Source organism: Callithrix jacchus, chromosome 7 (assembly GCF_049354715.1).
Source record: "Callithrix jacchus isolate 240 chromosome 7, calJac240_pri, whole genome shotgun sequence".
Classification (NCBI taxonomy): domain Eukaryota; kingdom Metazoa; phylum Chordata; class Mammalia; order Primates; family Cebidae; genus Callithrix; species Callithrix jacchus.
In genome coordinates this window covers 82,465,638-82,486,840 of record NC_133508.1, presented here as the reverse complement: position 1 = coordinate 82,486,840, position 21,203 = coordinate 82,465,638, and the positions used below count along the sequence as shown (strand labels likewise).

Sequence of the window (21,203 nt, the reverse complement as noted above, 5' to 3'; positions counted from 1 at the left end):
GGCACAGTGGCTCACACCTGTAATCCCAGCACTTTGGGAGGTATCGGTGGATGGATCACAAGGCCAGGAGTTTGAGACCAGCCTGGAAAATGTGGTGAAACTCCGTCTCTACTAAAAATACAAAAATTAGCCAGGTGTGGTGGAGGGCACCTGTAATTCCAGCTACTTGGGAAGCTGAGGCAGAGAATTGCTTAAACCTGGGAGGCGGAGGTTGCAGTAAACCAAGATCACACCACTGCACTCCAGCCTGGGCAACGAGTGAAACTCCATCTAAAAAAAACCAAAAATTCAAATCCCTCATGCCATAGTACCCAGAATAATCAGAGTTAACATTTTGGTTTAGTTTTTTCCCAATACATACCTATCTGGGTTCGTATTCTAAATGTTGGTCTTGTTTTTTTTTTTTTTTTTTTTTAAGATGGGGTTTCACCATGTTGGTCAGGCTGGTCTTGAACTCCCGACCTCAGGTGATCCGCCCGCCTTGGCCTCCAAAGTGCTTGGATTACAGGCGTGAGCCACCACACCCGGCCTTCTAAATGTCGGGTTTTAAAAATTAAGATATAATTCACATACTAAAATTTATCATTTAGAGAATATAGTTTAGTGGTTTTAGCGTAGTCACCAACTGTGCAGCTGTCACCACTATCTTATTCCAGAACATTTCAGCACCCCAGAAAGAAACACTGTGCGTGTTAGCAGTCACTCCCCATCTCTCCTCCCAAATCCTAGTAACCACTAATCTACTTTATGTCTCTATGGGCTTGCCTATTCTGAACATCTCATATAAATGTACAATATTGTGTCTGACTTCTTTCACTTAGCATGTCATAACACATGTCAGTTCTTCATTTCTTTTTATGGCTTAATAATATTTCATTGTGTGGAAATAATCATATTGTGTTTATTCGTTATGTAGTGGTAGACATTTACATTGTTTCCACTTAACATTCAAGTAAAAGTTTTGGTGTATACACATTTGATTTATTTTGGGTATATACTTAGGAGTGGAATTGTTAGGTTATATGGTAACTGTATATTTAACTTTTTGAGATCTATATTGTTATTAACTTCTTTTTTTGTTTTTTATTTACTTAAAAATATTTATTTTTATTTATTTATTCTTCTGAGATGGAGTCTCGCTGTTACCCAGGCTGGAATGCAGTGGTGCAATCGCGACTCACTGCAACCTGCCTCCTGGGTTCAAGCAATCCTTCTCGCTCAGCCTCCTGAGTGGCTGGGACTACAGGTGTGTGGCACAATGCCCAGCTAATTTTTTGTAGTTTTAGTAGAGACAGGGTTTCACAGCATTGGCCAGGATGGTTTCAATCTTACGACCTTGTGATCTGCCTGCCTCGGCCTCCCAAAGTGCTGGGATTGCAGGTGTGAGAGCCAGTGTGCCTGGCCGGGAGAAGATTTTTATGAATCCGTGTATAGAGATAGACCTCATTTAAAAATTTTTTGTTTACAATATTTCAGAATTTGGAAATGGTGGAATATATTTAACTTCTTGTATTGATGGACCTTTAATTTATTTCCAGATTCTTGCTACTGCAAGCAATGTTCCAGTGAACATCCTTATAGGTATCTCCTCATGCATGTGTATGAGCATTTCAGTAGGATATAAGTTGAGAAAGGAAATTGACGGGTTAGTGATTAAGTACAATTTTAGTTTTTTCTTTCTTTTTTATATCCAAAGAGTCACTTCATGAAGGACAATTTTAGTTTTTATAGATAATACCAAGTTACCTCCACCAACAATAAATGAGATTACCTGTTTCTTTACTCTTTGCTAACACCATATATAATCAAACTTCTTAACTTTGCCAGTCTGATAGGTAAAAAATAGGATCTCTTTTTTTTTTTTTAAAGATGGGGTTTCACCATGTTGGTCAGGCTGGTCTTGAACTCCCGACCGCAGGTGATCCACCCACCTTGGCCTCCAAAGTGCTTGGATTACAGGCATGAGCCACAACACCCGGCAGGATCTCATTTTTATTTACATATTCTATATTATAAGTGAGGTTAAGACTGGGCACAGTGGTCTCTCATGTAATCCCAGCACGTTGGGAGGCCAAGGTGGGAAGACCACTTGAGCCTAGGAGTTTGAGGCCAGCCTGGTCAATATAACAAAACCCCATCTCTACAAAAAAAATGTTTTCAGCTAGTTAGGTGTGGCAGTACATGCCTGTAGTCCCAGCTACATAGAAGGTTGATGTGGGAGGATTGCTTGAGCTTGGTGATGGTAGCAGCCGCCTATCTGGAACAGCTGTTGCAAAGATGCTGGCTGCAGCATGGCCAGGGCTGCACACTCCATGGAGTGGGCAGGAGCCCTGCCTCCTTCTGAGTTGGTAGGGCAGGAACGCTGGCCTCCTGGGCGCAGCTGGAGCTGCCCAGTGGAGGCTGCAGACCTGGGCATCCTTGTACTCTCAGGGGCCCAGTAATTCCCCCTGCTGCTGCAGGCTCAGAAGTGCCTGCTCCCACTGCCTGGCCTCTCCCTACTACTGATGTCTGTTTAAATTTCAGAGCAAAGTTGAGGCCAAGCCTGGATGCTGTCACAACCCAGTTAAGTGTGCACATGTTTGGGGCAGTGCTGGCATACCAACCCCCTGCTACCTCAGCCCTTTCTAGACTTTGGGTGCCAACAAGCATGAGAGGGAGACTGAGGGGGTCCAGAGGGTAGTTTGGCATAGGCCTGCAGGTGCCCCTTGCCACAAACAGCCTGGGTGCCATGAACTGTGGCAGGAGGCAGACAAGCTCCTAGGTGGAAAGGGGTGGGTCTCTGGTGAAACCCCACCTTCAAGCCAGGGATGGCCTGAAGCCTGGGGGCCAGGTTACCAGTTCTACAGACCTGAGTGAGAACTTATGGTGCTTATTCCAGGCCCATCCATGGCCACCGTGGGCCAATCAGCATGCACTTCCTCCCTTCTGAAGCTCATAAAAACCCTGGACTCAGCCAGACTTAGGCAGATGATGGGACAACCTGCCTGCACACAGGATCTATCCACTGTGGGTTTCCTCAACCCTGAGAGCTGTACATTCATTGGGATGACTTGCTTGCAGGAAGGAGCTACCCAATCTGTGTCTTATCTCCACTAAGGGCTTCAGAGATGATGGAACAACCTGCCTGCAGATAGGAGCTACTCAGTTCAGGTCTCCTCTCCGCTGAGGGCTGCAGAGAGGTCAGGACCACCTGCCTGTGGCTAGGAGCTAGCAACCCTGGATCTACCCACTTCTGGTCTCCTGAGAGCTGTTCTGTCATTCAATGAAGCTCTTCTCTGCCTTGCTCACACTCCAGTTGTCCATGTACCTCATTCTTCTTAGACACAGGATAAGAACTCAGGACCAACTGAATGGAAGGGCTGAAATAGCAGTAACACAAATAGGGCTGAAACACACCTCACCTCCTGCTTGCCACATTGTGAGCAATGAGAAGGAGAGAAGAGCCTTGGCCCTTTGGGAAGACCAGACATAGGGGCTTCCTGAGCCAGAGTTGCGACACCCTCTTTGGGGCTCTACAGTTCGTGGTATCTCCAAGCTCCCAAGTGCCACTGCATTCCCCGGTGCTTACATTAGAAGCTGCTTGTGGTATGCCTGGGCCACCCACAGCCTCACATAGAACTGGTGCCTGTGCTGGTGCCTGGGGCTGCCTGGCCTGCCATAGCCAGCATGTCTGGCTGTGCACAGTGGCCTGACCCTTCACTCACTCACAGACCCCTCACCACTCTGTACCTGGCTTGCCCTTTGCAGGCATGGGATCTGGATCAGTAGTGCAAGCCAAGTGCAGCCTGCTGGGCTGAGTGGGCAGAACGAATCCAGCAGGCCCAAGGAAAACTCAGGCAAAAGCACCACTAGCCACAGAGATTCCCGGCTGATGAAGCAACACCCCAAGGATTCTGTGACACCAGGAAGTTGAGGCTGCAGTGAGCTGTGATCACACCACTGCACTTCTGCCTCAGCCACAGAGTGAGACCTGGTCTCAAAAAAATAAAATTTGCTGGGATAATTGGCAAGCCACATGTAGAAGAATGAAACTAGATCCTCATCTCTCACCTCATACAAAAATTAACTCAAGATGGATCAAAGACTTAATCGAAGACCTGAAACCATAAAAGTTCTAGAAGATAACATTGGAAAAATTATTCTAGACATTGGCTTAGGCAAAGAGTTCATGATCAAGAACCTAAAAGCAAATTAAAAATAAATAGATGGGACCCAATTAAAGTAAAAAGTTTCTGCACAACAAAAGAAATAATGAGCAGAGTAAACAGGCAACCCATAGAATGAGAGAAAATATTTGCAAACTGTGCATCCAACAAAGGACTATTATCCAGAGTCTACAAGGAACTCAAATCAACAAGAAAAAAACAATCTTATCAAAGAGTAGGCAAAGGACATGAATAGACAATTCTGAAAAGAAGATATGTAAATGGCCAACAAACATATGAAAAAATGCTCAACAACACTAGTATAAAGGAAATGCAAATTAAAACCACAAGGAGCCATCACCTTACTCCTGCAAGAATGGCCCTAATTAAAAAAAATCAAAAGATGGTTGGGCGCGGTGGCTCAAACCTGTAATCCCAGCACTTTGGGAGGCCGAGGCGGGTGGATCACAAGGTCAAGAGATCGAGACCATCCTGGTCAACATGGTGAAACCCCATCTCTACTAAAGATACAAAAAATTATCTGGGCATGATGGCACGTGCCTGTAATCCCAGCTATTCAGGAAGCTGAGGCAGGAGAATTGCCTGAACCCGGGAGGTAGAGGTTGCGGTGAGCCGAGATCACGCCATTGCACTCCAGCCTGGGTAACAAGAGCGAAACTCCGTTTCAAAAAAAAAATCAAAAGACAATAGATGTTGGTGTGGATGTAGTGAAAGGGAACACTTTTATACTGTGGTGGGAATGTAAACTAGTATAACCACTATGGAAAACAGCATGGAAATTCCTTAAAGAACTAAAAGTAGAACAACTGTTTGATCCAGCAATCTCACTACTTGGTATCTACCCAGAGGAAATAAGTCATTATCTGTGAAAAAGACTACATGCATGTTTATAGCATCACAATTCAAAACTGCAAAAATATGGAACCACCCTAAACACTCATCAACCAACAAGTGGATAAAGAAAATGTGGTATGGGCTAGGTGCCATGGCTCATGCCTGTAATCCAGTCACTTTGGGAGGCTGAGGCGGGCAGATCATGTGAGGTCAGAAGTTCGAGACCAGCCTGGCTAATATGGTGAAATCCCATCTCTACTAAAAATACAAAAAATTAGCTGGGCATGGTGGTGGGCGCCTATAATCCCAGCTGCTTGGGAGGTTGAGGCAGGAGAATTGCTTGAACCCAGGAGGTGGAGATTGCAATGAGCTGAGATCGCGCCATTGCACTCCAGCCTAGGTGACAGAATGACTCTGTCAAAAAAGAAAAGAAAAAAGAAAATGTGTGTGTGTGTGTGTGTGTGCTCGCGCACGCGTGCATATGTGCACATGCGCATGCACCATGGAATACTACTCAGCCATAAAAAAAGAATGGAACAGTAGCATTTGTAGCAACCTGGATGGAGGTGCAGACCACTGTTCTTTTTTTTTTTTTGACAGAGTCTCACCCTGTTGTCAGGCATTAGGCTGGAGTGCAGTGGCTGATCTCAGCTCATTTCAACCGCCGCCTCCTGGGTTCAAGTAATTCTTCTGCCTTCGCCTCCCAAGTAGCTGAGACTACAGGCGCGTGCCAGCACACCCAGCTAATTTTTGTATTGTAGTAGAGACAGGGTTCACTATGTTGGCCAGGATGGTCTTGATCTCTTGACCTCGTGATCCTCCTGCCTCGGCCTCCCAAAGTGCTGGGATTATAGGCGTGAGTCACTGTGCCCGGCTGCAGACCACTGTTCTAAATGAAGTAACTCAGGAATGGAAAACCAAATATTGTATGTTTTCACTTATATGTGGGGGTTAAGCTATGAGGAGACAAAGACATAAGAATGATATAATGGACTTTGGGGACTTGGAGGGGGAAGGATGGGTAGAAGGTGAGGGATAAAAGACTACACATCGGGTACAGGGTACATTAATTGGGTGATGAGTGCACCAAAATCTCAGAAATCATCACTAAAGAACTTATCCATGTAACCAAAAATTACTTGTTCCCCAAAAATATTAAAATAATCACATATACCTCCAAAATATGTACATTCATTGTTTATCAGTAAAAAATAATAGTTTTGTAAATGGAGAAAAATAAAGTGAGGTTAAACATCCCACATTTCTTTGACCAGTTGTATTTTCTCTTCTGTGAATTAGCAGTTCATATCTTTTGCCCATTTTTCTATTTGGTCCTCATATCTATTGGTCTACTTGTATCTCTTCTCATATATCCTTCTCTCCTGTTACTATGGATGAACTGTTTCTACCCCCATTGTCTCTATCTCTACCAGATCCCAACCTTTCACACGAATTCAGGGATCTTGTTCTTACAATTATGCATTCTCTACAGCATTATCAGGTTTTCCTTCTTTACTGATAAGATGGCAGATAATACAGCAACTTCTTTGCAAATAAGAATCATTCTTACCATTCTTTACCAGTTGGAAAAATAAACATGGTTATTTAAAAACTGCATCTCTGCCAGGAGTGGTGGCTTGCACCTGTAATCCCAGCACTTTAGGAGGCTGAGGTAGGTGGATCACCTTAGGCCAGGAGTTTGAGACCAGCCTGGCCAACATAATGAAACCTTGCCTCTACTGAAAATACAAAAGTTAGCTGGACATGGTGGCGGGCCCCTGTAATCCCAGCTACTCAGGAGGCTGAGGCAGGAGAATCATTTGAATCTGGGAGGTGGAGGTTGCAGTGAACTGAGATCATGCCACGGCTCTTCAGCTGGGGTGACAGAGCAAGACTCTGTCTCAAAACAAAAACAAAAACCTGCATCTCTAATAATGATCTTGCTGTTGTGCTTGCTTTTTCTTCGTGTTTTTTTTTTTTTTTTTTTTTGAGATGAAGTCTTGGGGTTTCACCAAGTTGGTCAGGCTGGTTTCAAACTTCTGACCTCAAATAATCCGCCCACCTCGATCTCCCAAAGTGCTGGGATTACAGGTATGAGCCACTGTTGTGCTTTCTTAAGCATAGGTAAGGAATTCATCAGCAATATGATTTGTTATGTCTCTATCTTGATTGAGCTCAGGATCCTCTAGGTTTCTTCCCAGAACTCCCAATGCAGTTTGCAGTATGATAATTTAGTACTTAATTATTTTAGCTGAATAGTGTTTGCTGATTAATTCTTGTCTGCCCAAATGGTTGTGATCTTTAAAACATAAGAACGATTTTTTTAGCTTTTCTTCTTTTTTCTTTTTGAGATGGAGTTTTCGTTTGTTGCCCAGGCTGGAGTGCAATGGCGTGATCTCGGTTCGCCACAACCTCTGCCCCCTGGGTTCAAGCGATTCTTCTGCCTCAACCTCCTGAGTAGCTGGGATTACAAACGTGTGCCACCACACCTGGCTAATTTTGTATTTTTTATAGAGACAGGTTTTCTCTGTGTTGGTCAGGCTCAGGTGATCCACTCGCCCGCCTTGGCCTCCCAAAGTGCTGGGATTACAGGCGTGAGCCACTGCACCTGGCTTTTTAGCTTTTCTTTATCTGGAATATATTAGGTGCTCAATAAGCAGCTTATGCTCAATAAACATAATTGTTGTTGATTGTATTCATAAGGTTTACATTTTTTCTTTTCTTTCTTTCTTTCTTTCTTTCTTTTTTTTTTTTTTTTTGGAGACAGAGTCTTGCTCTTTTGCCCAAGCTGGAGTGCAATGGCTCGATCTCAGCTGCCTCCCAGGCTCAAGCTATTTTCCCATCTCAGCCTCCCAAGCAGCTGGGATTACAGGTGCTGGCCACCATGCCCAGCTAATTTTTTATGTTTTTAGCAGAGATGGTGCTACCATGCTGCCCAGGCTGGTCTTGAACTCCTGCACTCAGGCAGTCCTCCCGCCTTGGCCTTCCAAACTTCACTTTTCCAAAGTGAAAGTTTACATTTTAAATTTTGGGATGTGGAATATAACACATTAATACATGTAAAAGTATATAAATATATTTACAGCTTGATAATTGTTGAAGAAACTTTTAGGATAATCATTTCCTTTTGTTTCTTTATACTTTTTACCTCCTATGTAGACTTCCCTAAGCAGTATACTTGAGACATTTGTCTGTTTTTGAACTCGATGTAAATGAATTATATAAATATTCTTGCTTTGTTTTATTGAACATTGTGTCTGATATTTGTGCATCATTTCTTTTTGTTTTGTTTTTTTTTGAGACAGAGTTTTGCTCTTGTCACACAGGCTGGAGTTCAATAGTGTGAACTTGGCTCGCTGCAACCTCCACCTCCCAGGTTCAAGCGATTCTCCTGCCTTAGCCTCCTAAGTAGCCAGGATTACAGGCATGCACCACCATACCTGGCTAATTTTGTATTTTTAGTAGAGACAGGCTTTCTCCGTGTTGGTCAGGCTGGTCTCAAACTCCCAACCTCAGGTGATCCACCTGTGTAGGCCTCTCAAAGTGCTGGGATTACAGGTGTGAGCCACCATGCCCAGCCAGCATCTTGTTTCTTTCATGTAGTCATTGCTGTACGGTTTCCTATTGTATACTATGTAGTATACCAAAATTTATTTATTATTTATTATTTTTTATTTTTTGAGACACAGAGTCTTGCTCTGTCATGCAGGCTGGAGTGCAGTGACACGATGTCAGCTCACTGTAACCTCCGCTTCCCAGGTTCAAGTGATTCTCCTGCCTCAGCCTCCCAAGTAGCTGGTATTGCAGGTGTGCACCACCATGCCCAGCTAATTTTTGTATTTTTAGTAGAGACTGGGTTTCACCATGTTGGCCAGGTTGGTCTTGAGCTCCTGACCCCAGGTGATCCACCCACCTCAAACTCCCAAAGTGCTGGTATTACACATGTGAGCCACCGTGCCAGGCTGGAGTATACCAAAATTTATATATTCATTCTATTATCATGAGACATTTGGGTTATTTTAACTTACCTACTTGACTTAGCCATTCTAAGTAATTGGTAGACATTTGGACTATTTCTACCTTCTGACTATAAACAACAATGCTGCTGTCAAAATTTTTGTACATACTAACAGATGCCTTGTGCGTGAGTTTTTCTAGATATATATACCTAGGAGTAAAATCAATGGTTTCTACAGCTTGGAGTGAGTCACAATGCATTCAGGTCTTTACTTTTAATAGATAATGCCAAACTTTTAAGAAAGTGGCTATATATACTTCATCCAAGTTTTTGTCAACTCTTGATACTATCAGACTTTCACATTTTTGCCTATTGGTGACAATATAGTGATATCTCATTATGGTTTTAATGTGCATTTCCCTGATAAATACGACATTGAGCAGTTTTTCATTTTTTTCTGGTCATTTAGATTTTTTTCTTCTAAGAAGTAACTTTTTAAATCTTTGGTCAATTTAAAAATTTGCCTGTTTTGTTGATTTGTGGGTACATCAGGATCCCCAAGACCACCCCCAGGTTTAGTGATTTGCCAAAAGGACTTGCAAGATTTAGCATGTAATTATCCACAGCTAAGATTTATTATAGTGAAATGTACAAAACAAAATCAGCAAAAGGAAAAGTTGCACATGTGATGAAGTCCGCAAGGAAACTGTTGACAGCTTTCCGAGTCCTCAGCCAGTAGAGTCATACATGACATGCGTAATTCCTCAGCAATTAGTTGTGACAACATGTGGGAAATATTGTCTACCAGGGAAGCTCATTAGTGACATAGTGCCCAAGGTTTTTGTTGGCAGCTGATCACATAGCCTCTTTTTTCCTAGCACATACCCAAATTTCAGACCCTCAGAAGGAAAACATGTGTTCATCATAAACCACATTGTTTGTACAGTTTAAGCACAGGGAGCCACTCTTACCATTTTGGGAAAATTTTATTTCAGTGCAGGGAACTGTTAACCAGCCATGTTCCCAGATTCCAGCAAAGGGTCAACCTTGCAATAGGCTTTTCTAAGGACAGGCAGTTTTAGGCCTGCTATGTTAACTATTTTATGTACAATAGGAATTTTGTTTATATTCAGGATTCGAGGCCCTCATAAAGTCATATATGCTATAAATGTCTCCTCCTACTCTGCTGTTTCATCGTTTGCTCTCTTTATGGTATCCTTTGATGAACAGATGTTTTTAATTTTAAAGTAGTCAAATCTCTTATTTTTTCCCCTTTATGGTTAATGTTTCTTGCACCCTATTTAAGACATCCTTCCATATTCCAAAGTCATAAGGATTTATACCTTCATTGTTTTATACAGTTTTATAGTTTTTCCATCCTCCTTTATGTCAGTAATCTACCTGGAATTGAGTTTTTATGGATAATATGCAATAGGAAATTCATTTCATTTTCCTCCTGATGTATGCTCAATTATCCTAGCATGAAAGACTGTTGTTTCCCCACTGCTCTGTAGTGCCAACTCTGTCTTCTATCAAGTAATCATATATGTATGTCTCTGTTCCTAGAATCTTTTTTTCTGTTCCATTAGTCTCGCTGTCTGTCCCTTTCTTAATTACTATAGTTTTGTTATATGTCTTGATGTATGATGGGACTATTTCTCTCTCCTTATTCTTTTCTGAGAATGCTTGGCTGTTCTAGGTCCTTTGCACTTTTATATGAATTTTAGAATTAGTTTGTCAAATCTGTTAAAAAATGGATTTTTTTGGATTGGGAATACATTAAATCTCTAAATCAATATGGGGATAGCTATCATCTGTACATTGACTTTTTTTAATAGGAAAATCTTCATGATACATTGACTCTTATGATTTGTGAACATTATTTATTTAGATGTTCCATAATTTAAAGTTTTATCTAAATAAAATTTACAAATGTTATCCATAGAGGCATTGCATGATCTTTGGTTAGATTTACTCTTAAATATCTTATTTTAAAATTCCAAATTAGCTGGACATGGTGGCATATGCTCATAGTCCTATCTACTTGGGAGGCTGAGGCAGGAGGATCACTTGAGCCCAGGATTTCAAGGCTTCAGTGAGCAATGATTGTTCCACTGCACTCTAGTCTGGGTGACAGAGCCAGACTCTGCCTCTAAAAATAAATAAATAAATACCAGAAATGAAAATTCAGTTATCTTTTTAAAAAAGTTTCATTTTCTGTTTGTGGTTAGGAAAGGATTACATTTAAACTCAAATTGTACCAGGGCCAGCCACCCAAACTAATGCATGAAAAAAATATAGAAGGGTTAAAATGTAAATTATGTCCTAAAAAATTACATGGATTGTTTGGGTGTAGAAACAGATAATAGGAAAATTATGCCTCTGTTTCATAAGTGGGCTTTAATAAATGACAGTGCTATAGATTCAAAATAATGCTTAATAGGCAAGTGAAAGTTAATGAATAGTATAAAATCAGCCATAATGGTTGCATTTTTGACAATAGAGAATACTACTGAATATTGTATAACGGTGCTAATATATTAGCATTACTATACTTTCTAATATATGTCTCTTTTATTTAACTCAGGTGAAAAGGATTCGATGATTTTTGATTGTACTGAATGCTATGATCCAGTTACTAAACAGTGGACAACTGTAGCTTCGATGAATCATCCCCGCTGTGGTTTAGGAGTGTGTGTGTGTTATGGGGCTATCTATGCTTTGGGTAATTATACTGTTCAATTTAAAGAGAGCTAATATTATTTAGGTATTTATTTTTATTTTTCACTTTTGTGGGTACATAATAGGTATATATATTTTGGGGCACATGAGATACAGGTACACAATGTGTAATAATCGCATCATGTAAAATGGGATATCCAGCCCCTCGAGTATTTATCCTTTGTGTTATAAACAATCCAGTTATTAAAAATAACTAGAGTAATACTCTTCTAGTTATTTTTAAATGTACAATTAAATTATTATTGACTATAGTCATCCTGTTGTGCTATCAAATACTAGGTCTTTTCATTATTTCTGTTTTTGTTTTTTTGTACTCATTAATCATGCCCACCTCCTCCCCACCCCCCACCAACCTTCCCAGCCTCTGGTAACCATCCTTCTACTCTCTGTCTCCATGAGTTCAATTATTTTGATTTTTAGATCCCACAAAGAAGTGAGAATATGGTATGTTCGTAAAGATAGCTAATATTATTTAAATTATTGGGTTCTGATTACCGTGGAGATGATCTTTCCCACTTTTTAGCTCTTTAAATTCTTTTTTTAAAAAAAACAATTGGCTTTAATCTGCATACTCTGGAGACTGCAAGGTCTTAGGGAAAGGTGTAGGTAGGGTTGGGGTGATGCTCCTGGGCTGTCCATCCTGAGGAGGCACTCAGGCAGGGAATGGTACAGGAGGACCTGAGCACCTGCAGGGCAGAGTCTTGTTGGGCAGGTGCATCAGTTCTTGGGCAGATGGTAGATCCCTGCCTGGCCAGTTGTCTGGCTGACCAAGCTGCTAGTCACACACATTCTTCTGCAGGTAGCTCTGGAGCTACTGTATGCTGTAAATGTGCTTGTCAGCTCTTTAAATTCTTATTATCAAAATTGTATCACTGGAGATAAAGTATAGATGAGACATCCAGTGAAGTCCTTTAGCTGAGTAGTTAAATCTCATTATTTTAATTAAATATATAACATTTTTACCACTCTGCCTAGTGGCCTAATTATGTCTAATATAAAAAAGCATATGCCAAAAATTTAAATGTATCACAAGGAAATTCTGCACTATATTATTTTTATTCTTGTAGATGTAGTGAATGATTATGAGCAAGCTATTCTATTTCTTTAATTATCTGTGTAATAAATGTTAGAACCAAGGTTGTTCTTAAGGAACTTATAAGTTGACATAGCCCTCAGTCTCCCCTATTTTCCTTCAGTTCACTCTAACTCAGGGTCTTCCCCTCATCATAACCTATTGTGGAAAAAATATCACTTACCTGAAGGTGGATTTAATCTATTATATTCTATTACTTCCATAAGTATCTATATTTTTTAGTTAATTTTGGGAAATAATATTTTCAATTTTAAGAATTGGAGAGTGTGTTGTTGTGGGGATTAAGGGCCTTTTTGAATTACACCAAATACACTAATTAGACTTGGAGCTGTCCTTGATTAGGATAAACATTCTGAATAGCCAGAAGTCATTTCAAAAGGTAGTTTTGCAAAATACTATCTTTCCCATGCAATATATTGAAGTTTTGGGGCTTGTCTGTTTTGTTTTGTTTTAGTCTTTAGTGAAAATTAGACGCCAAATTAAAATAATTGAATTCTTTTTATTTTTCTCAGAAGAGCATCAATTTTACAAAGGACCTGAGTTCTACTCGTGGTCAGATTCTAACTTTTTCATGTGATGGTGGAACAGATAGCCTCTTTGGTTCATATGATATTCATCCATAATATGAAGTATTTGGTTTAGATATTTTGTAAGGTCTTTGTCATAAATAAGATTTCTTTATCCCAGAAATAAACATTTTTCTATTTTGTTATAGGTGGATGGGTTGGAGCTGAGATAGGGAACACCATTGAAAGATTTGATCCTGATGAAAATAAATGGGAAGTAGTGGGCAACATGGCTGTGTCACGCTACTACTTTGGGTGCTGTGAAATGCAAGGTAATGACTTTATAAAATATTTTTCTTCAGCTGGGCATGGTGGCTCATGCCTATAATCCTAGCACTTTGGGAGGCCGAGGCAGGCAGATTACAAAGTCAGGAGTTTAAGACCAGCCTGGCCAATATGGTAAAACCTTGTCTCTACTAAAAAATACAAAAAGTATCTGGATGTGGTAGCATGCACCTGTAGACCTAGCTACTTGAGAAGCTGAGGCAGGAGAATCTCTGGAACCCAGGAGGCAGAGGTTGCAGTGAGCCAAGACTGTGCTACTGTACTTCAGCCTGGGCAAGAGAGTGAGACTCTGTCTCGAAAAAAAAAATTAAAATTTTTCCTCAAAATGTAGTGCTGCAAAACTGTTTGAGTTTGAGAACTTATTTTCACAAAAGTATATTTTAGGTCTGTTAGTATTGAATGACTACTATTAGCAGCATTGACGTTCTGCTTTTTACCTCCTATCATTGACTTTTATTTCTGTATTGCCAAAATAATTGATTTTTTTCAAAATAAACAAGGCTAGAATTAAAAATTGCAAATAAGCAGGAATATCTGACTAGCAAAATAAGCATTTAAAGTGTTATCTGTTACTGTCTTTTCTCTCCCATGAACATCTAAGTAAATATTTCTAAGTAGGAAGAGAGTATCAGAAACAATTTTGAGGCTTGGTGGCTCATGCCTGTAATCCCAGCACTTTGAGAGGCTGAGGCAGGAGGATTACCTGAGTTCAGGAGTTTGAGGCCCACCAGACCAAAGAAACGGTGAAACCTCATTTCTACTAAAAATACAAAAATTGGCTGGGCATGGTACCACACTCCTGTAATCCCAGCTACTAGGGAGGCTGAGGCAGGAGAACTTGCTTGAACCCAATAGACGGAGGTTGCAGTGAGTGAGAGAGATGGTGCCACTGCACTACAGCCTGGGAACAGTGAGACTCTATCTCAAAAAGTAAATAAAAATAAAAACTATTTTCATGGTCTCTCTTTTTTTTTTTTTCTTACTAAGCTTTATTGTATGCTGCTGCCAGTGTATATAAAACAATTACCCTTGTGAAATAGAAATTCATGAAAATTCAGAGAGGTAGATGTTAAGTACTGACAGAAATAGAAGTTTGTATATTATGGCACAAGTGTTACAGGGATAAGCTTTTGTACAGGCTTCAAATGGAGCTCTCTTGAATATTCACTGGATCATAAGAAGTGGTTTGGGAAACCTTTGAAAGATTCATTTTACTACAAAAAGGAACAGACTTTCTGGGGTCTGAACGGATTTGTACTTGAAGATACTCCAGTCAGCAGAGGATCATGTTGAGCATTCTGCAGACAGAATTGTTTCAAGTCTGCAGCTGCCTGGGAAACTTTTACGCGGTTGAGTCCGGCCTCCAGCCGGAGCTGTTGAACCACTTTCTTCATAGCGGCGACGCTGGAGGAGCCAGACATGGTGTACTAGAGGGCCGGGCTGATTCGTGGGTCGGTAGATCGTGGGCCGTGGGTCGACAGGGCCAGACAACTGAGCGACGCGCGGCAGGGGCTCATGGTCTCTATTTGTAGGCTTCTTCAGCTTTTTTTTTTTTCTTCAAAGTACATTGTGATTCAGTTCACATAGCATATAATCCTGTGACAGATTTTAAAAATTCTATGTTGCATATTAAAGTAGTATACAAACATTATTTTAATTATTGACTACACTCTGAGAGGTAGGTAGTAAGCTGTTTTAACTAGAACCTGATTCTCTGTCTAGGATTGGAGAGCTGATTTATATGTACCTGTGGAGAAGAAAACAACTTTCCCTTGTAGTATGACAGCCTAGCCTGCTCAAGTTCCTTCTGCTTTGTGATTACCTTCTCTGATTTCCACTAGCAAATTATGTAGTGCCAACTATATCTGTTTAATGTTATATTGTTTTCTATTTATTATTTTTACCATCCCATCTAAAATCATAGCACTAACTAGAAAGTGATCTTTGAACTTATCTATTTTAGTTTTCTTTTTTTTTAAGATGGGGTTTCACCATGTTGGTCAGGCTGGTCTTGAACTCCCGAACTCAGGTGATCTGCCTGCCTTGGCCTCCAAAGTGTATGGATTACAGGCGTGAGCCACCACGCCCGGCCTGAACTAATCTATTTTAGTTTCTTTAAGTTATAGATGAGGAAGCTGGAGATCATGAAGGTTGTGAGTTGCTTTTTCATAGCTGGTTACTGGCAAGGCTGGAACTAAAACCCAAGTTTACTAACATTTAGCCTACATTTCTTAAAATATAATTCTTTGTAACTCCCCACTTTAGAAGATGAAAAACAACACTAGAGATTCAAAAGTAATTGTAGATTGCCAGAGTTTATAAGGAAATTCGATGTAAATTACATTATATTTTACTGTAGTAATTGTTTGTTTTTTTGTTTTTTTTGAGACAAGATCTGGCTCTATTTGCCCAGGCTGGAGTGCAGTGGTGCAATCTTGGCTCACTGCACCTCTGCCTCCCAGTATTAAGCTATCCTCCCACCTCAGTCTCCTGAGTAGCTGGGGCTGCAGGCATGCACCACCATGCCTGGCTGATATTGTATTTTTTGCCCAAACTCAAGTGATCTGCCTGCCCTGTCCTCTCAAAGTGCTGGGATTGTAAACCACTGTGCCCAACTGTATACTGTAGTAATTGATTCTGATACCTTAATTTAGCCACATACTATTTAAATTTAAATTCCCTACTTTATGTCCATCTGAGTAACTGATAGGCCGTCACTAAAGAGGGCCGCGGCATTCCCAGCCTAAGTGCATAACATTTTTTAGGGGAAAAGATACATGTTTCTAGGCCGGGTGTGGTGGCTCACGCCTGTAATCCAAGCACTTTGGGAGGCCGAGGTGGGTGGATCACAAGGTTGAGATCGAGACTATCCTGGCCAACATGGTGAAACCCCATCTCTACAAAAGAAAATTAAAAATCCATGGTTTTTTTTTTTTTTGAGACAGTCTTGCTCTGTCACCAGGCTGGAGTGCAGTGGCACCATGCTGTCTCACTGCAACTTTTGTTTTCCAGTTTCAAGCAATTCTGCCTCAACCTCCCTAGTAGCTGTGACTACAGGCACACACCACCACACTGGGCTAATTTTTTTAAATTATTATTTTTGTAGAGACAGGGTTTCACCATGTTGGCCAGGATGGTCTAGATCTCTTGCCCTTGTGATCTGCCCACCTCAGTCCCCCAAAGTGCTGGGATTACAGGTGTGAGCCACTGCGCCCAACCTCTTTCCTGTTTTATATATGGGTGGTAGTAGGGGATCTGGAACCTGAGATCACCAAGCAGACAATTAGATAGAAAATCCTTGGCTGGGCTGGGCATGGTGGCTCACGCCTGTAATCCCAGCACTTTGGAAGGCGAAGGTGGGTGGAAGGTGAAGTTTGAGATCACCCTGACCAACATGGAGAAACTCCATCTCCACTAAAAATACAAAATTAGCTGGGCATGGTGGTGCATGCCTTTAATCCCAGCTACTCGGGAGGCTGAGGAAGGAGAATCGCTTGAACCCAGGAGGTGGAAGTTGTGGTGAGCCAAGATCATGCCATTGTACTCCAGCCTGGGCAGCAAGAGTGAAACTCCATCTCCAAAAAAAGAAAATCCTTGGCTGACAGATTATTTCAAGTTATTTGAAAACTCAATGCCATTTTATGTTTTTTTGTTTGTTTTGTTTTGTTTTTGAGACAGAGTTTCGCTCTTGTTACCCAGGCTGGAGTGCAATGGCGCCATCTCGGCTCACCACAACCTCTGCCTCCTGGGTTCAAGCAATTCTCCTGCCTCAGCCTCCCGAATAGCTGGGACCACAGGCGCATGCCACCATGCCCAGCTAATTTTTGTATTTTTTAGTAGAGAGGGTGTTTCACCATGTTGACCAGGATGGTCTCGATCTCTTGACCTTGTGATCCACCCACCTCAGCCTCCCAAAGTGCTGGGATTATAGGCGTGAGCCACCGCACCGGCCTGTCAATGCCATTTTAAATTAATTCCACTGGTTTTTTTGCAACTTGCCGAACAGTGAGGTGATAAACTTGACAAAGTCGATTTTCTCTTAAATAATATTTTAAACCCTAGATTAAACATAGCATGGGCATAGGAAACATAGATCACAGTCACTACTTTTCATCACTATTTGTATCTTATTTTCTATGGCATCTGAGCAAAAATATTTCATTTCCAGGTTTAATTTATGTAATTGGGGGCATCAGCAATGAAGGAATAGAACTTCGTTCTTTTGAAGTCTATGATCCACTTTCTAAGCGTTGGTCTCCACTTCCTCCAATGGGAACCAGGAGAGCATATCTTGGCGTGGCTGCACTCAATGACTGCATCTATTCTATTGGAGGATGGAATGAGACCCAAGATGCTCTTCATACTGTAGAAAAATATTCCTTTGAAGAGGTAGGTTGGATGATTTCAGATGTTTAGTCTCCTGGTATTCTTTTAATATCTGTATGATCTGTAGTGATGCACTGTCTTTCAGATATTGATCATTCATGGACATTTTTCCCTTTTCTTCTTTTCAAAGAAGCAATTTTCGGTTTCATTGCTTTTTTCTATTGTCAATTTTCTGTTATATTGATTTCTGTTCTTAGTTTTTCCTTTTCTCTGTTTGTTTTTAATTGAGTTTGCTCTTTTCTAGATTATATATTTATTTTTTAATTTTTTTAGAGACAAGGTCTTGCTCTGTTGCCCATGCTTGAGTGTACTGATATAATTATTATAGCTCACTGTAACATTGAACTCCTGCCCAGCTAATTTAAAAAAACTTTTTTGTACTGCTGGGCATGGTAGCTCATACCTGTAATCCCAGTACTTTGGGAAGCCAAGATGAAAGGATCCTTTGAGCCCAGGAGTTCAAGACCAGCCTGGGCAACACAGTGAGAATGTCTGTACAATAAATAACAAAATTAGTTGGGCATGGTGGTATGCCCTGTGGTTCTAGCTACTCAGGGGGCTTATTTATTTGCTGAGATGGAGTCTCGCTCTGTCGCCCAGGCTAGGATGCAGTGGCGTGACCTCGGCTCACTGCAACCTCCACCTCCTGGGTTCAAGCGATTCTTCTGCCTCAGCCTTCTGAGTAGCCGGAATTACAGGCATGTACCATGACACCCAGCAAATTTTTGTATTTTTAGTAGCGAGAGGGTTTCCCCATGTTGGTTGGGCTGGTCTCGAACTCCTGACCTCATGATCTGCCTGCCTTGGCCTCCCAAAGTACTGGGATTGGGATTAGAGGCGTGAACCACTACGCCTGGCTGCTTCACATATTTTGATTTATCTCTGGTAATTCTTTATACTGAAGTCTACTTTTTTTTTTTTTTTTGAGACAGAGTCTCACTCTGTCACCCAGGTTAGAATACAGTGGCATGATCACAGCTCACTGCAACCTCTGTCTTCTGGGTTCAAGGGATTCTTGTGCCTCAGCCACCTGAGTAGCTGGGATTACAGGCATGTGCTACCATGCCCGGCTACTTTTTGTATTTTTGGTAGAGATGGGATTTTGCTGTGTTGGCCAGGCTGGTTTTAAACTCCTGACCTCAAGTAGTCTGCCTGCCTTGGCCTCCCAAAGTGCTAGGATTACAGGTGTGAGCCATCACACCTAGCCTCTAAGCTTTCTTTTCATTTGTGTTCATGGTATAGTATATCTTTTTGTTTCCTTCTACTTCTCTGTGTCTTTACAAATTGCACTTGTAGACAGCATATAATTGTGGTCTGTTTTTAAGTTCACTTTGACAATCTCTGACTTCAAATGTTTTTTAGAGTTCATATATATATGGGTTTTGTTTTTTTTTTTTTTTTTGAGACTTAGTCTTGCTTTGTCACCAGGCTGGAGTGCAGTGGTACTGTCTTGGCTCACTGCAATCTCCGCCTCCTGGGTTCAAGCGATTCCCCTGCCTCAGCCTCTTGAGTAGCTGGGACTACAGGTGTGCACCATGACGCCTGGCTAATTTTTTGCATTTTAGTAAATACTGGGTTTTACATGTTGGCCAGGATGGTCTCCATCTTCTGACCTTGTGATCCGCATACCTCAGCCTCCCAAAGTGCTAGGATTATAGGCATGAGCCACCATGCCCAGCCTTATATTTTATGTAATTACAAATATGGTTGGTTTGTAGACTCCTATTTTGCTGTTTGTTTTTGTTTTTTCTTTTTCTTTTTCTTTTTTTTTTTTTTTTGAGACAGAACCTTGCTGTGTTGCTCAGGCTGAGTTCAGTGGCATGATCTTGGCTCACTGCAACCTCTGCTTCCCAGGTTCAAGTGATTCTCCTGCCTCAGCCTCCCGAGTAGCTGGCATTATGGGTGCCCACCACCATGCCCAGCTAATTTTATATTTTTAGTAAGGATGGGCTTTCACCATTTGGGCCAGGCTGTTCTCAAACTCCTGACCTTGAGCAATCCCCCTACTTTGGCCTCCCAAAATGCTGGGATTATAGGTGTGAGCCACCGTGCCTGGCCTTCTGTTTTGTTTTCTGTATATCAAATCTATTCTTTAATTCTTTTTCCTCTTTTCATCTTTATGTTGATTGTTTTAGTATTCTATTTTATTGCTTTTATTGTCCAGTTAGCTATATTTCTTCAACCTTTATCTTGGTGATGGCTTTAGGATTTTGTGGGTGAAAAAAACATACTCAACATGTTTTTCTACTCTGATCTCACATCAGAACAATCATTAACACAGAAAACTTCTGTGAGTGAATCTGTGTGTGGGTTTTCCCCTATACATCAAGCAGCAGATACTAGCTAGGTGTCCTCTAATTTGGTTAAATTCTGATACTATCTACGTGGAGATAGCCTCAGACTTCACAGGTTGAGGGCTCAATCCTCACGACTGCCCCCACCTTCAGGCACCAGTCCAAGTCTAGGCCTCTGGAACTTCTGACCCACTGGCTCCAAGTTGGAGTTCTCACACTCTCTTTGGAGTCAATTAATTGGCTAGAGTGGCTCATAGAACTTAGGGAAACACTTATGTTTGTCAGGTTTTGATAAGGGATATTTCAAAGGATACAGATGAAGAGATGCATAGGGGAGGTATGTGGGTATGGCATGGTACTTCTATGCCCTCTCTGGTTATACCACCCTCTAAAAACTTCCAGGTGCTCAACTATCAGAAAGTTCTCTGAATTCAGCCCTTTCAGGTTTTTATGGAGACTTTATTACATTGGCATGAGTGATTAAATTATTGACCATCCACTTAAACTTCAGTTCCTCTCCCCTCCCCGAAGTCAGTGGATGGGACTGAAAGTTCTAATCCTCTAATCATGTCTTGATCCTTCTGGTGACCAGCCCGGATTCTGAAGCTAACTATGGGCTTCCAGCCATCAATCATTGCCAGGAAGAGGGTTGAAGACCAAGTATGTACTTCATAATATTACAGGTTTACATTATATATTTTTAGTGTATGAAATCTACAATATACTATATCACTTGAAAGTGAGGACCTTGGCTGGGCACAGTGGCTCATGCCTGTAATCCCAGCACTTTGGAAAGCCAAGGTGGGCAGATCAAGGTTAGGAGATTGAGACCATCCTGGCTAACAGGGTGAAACCCCTTCTCTACTAAAAAAAAATTTT

At 41.2% G+C, this 21,203-nt stretch overlaps 2 protein-coding genes across 11 annotated transcripts in view; one reads left to right on the top strand and one right to left on the bottom strand.

The window, feature by feature from the left end:
• Positions 1-21,203, top strand: part of IPP (intracisternal A particle-promoted polypeptide) — a 71,411-nt gene that overhangs the window by 24,147 nt on the left and 26,061 nt on the right. For all 10 annotated transcript variants that reach the window (XM_035251297.3, XM_078331583.1, XM_054259297.2 and 7 more), the window contains 3 exons: positions 11,546-11,683; positions 13,509-13,631; positions 17,813-18,033. In XM_035251297.3, the coding sequence (XP_035107188.2) occupies positions 11,546-11,683; positions 13,509-13,631; positions 17,813-18,033 (482 nt within the window). The remainder of the gene's footprint in view (positions 1-11,545; positions 11,684-13,508; positions 13,632-17,812; positions 18,034-21,203) is intronic.
• On the bottom strand, positions 14,610-15,113 carry LOC103787193 (guanine nucleotide-binding protein G(I)/G(S)/G(O) subunit gamma-5). Its single transcript, XM_002750764.6, has one exon. The coding sequence runs from the start codon at positions 15,063-15,065 to the stop codon at positions 14,859-14,861; it is 207 nt and encodes a 68-aa protein (XP_002750810.1). The 5' UTR covers positions 15,066-15,113; the 3' UTR covers positions 14,610-14,858.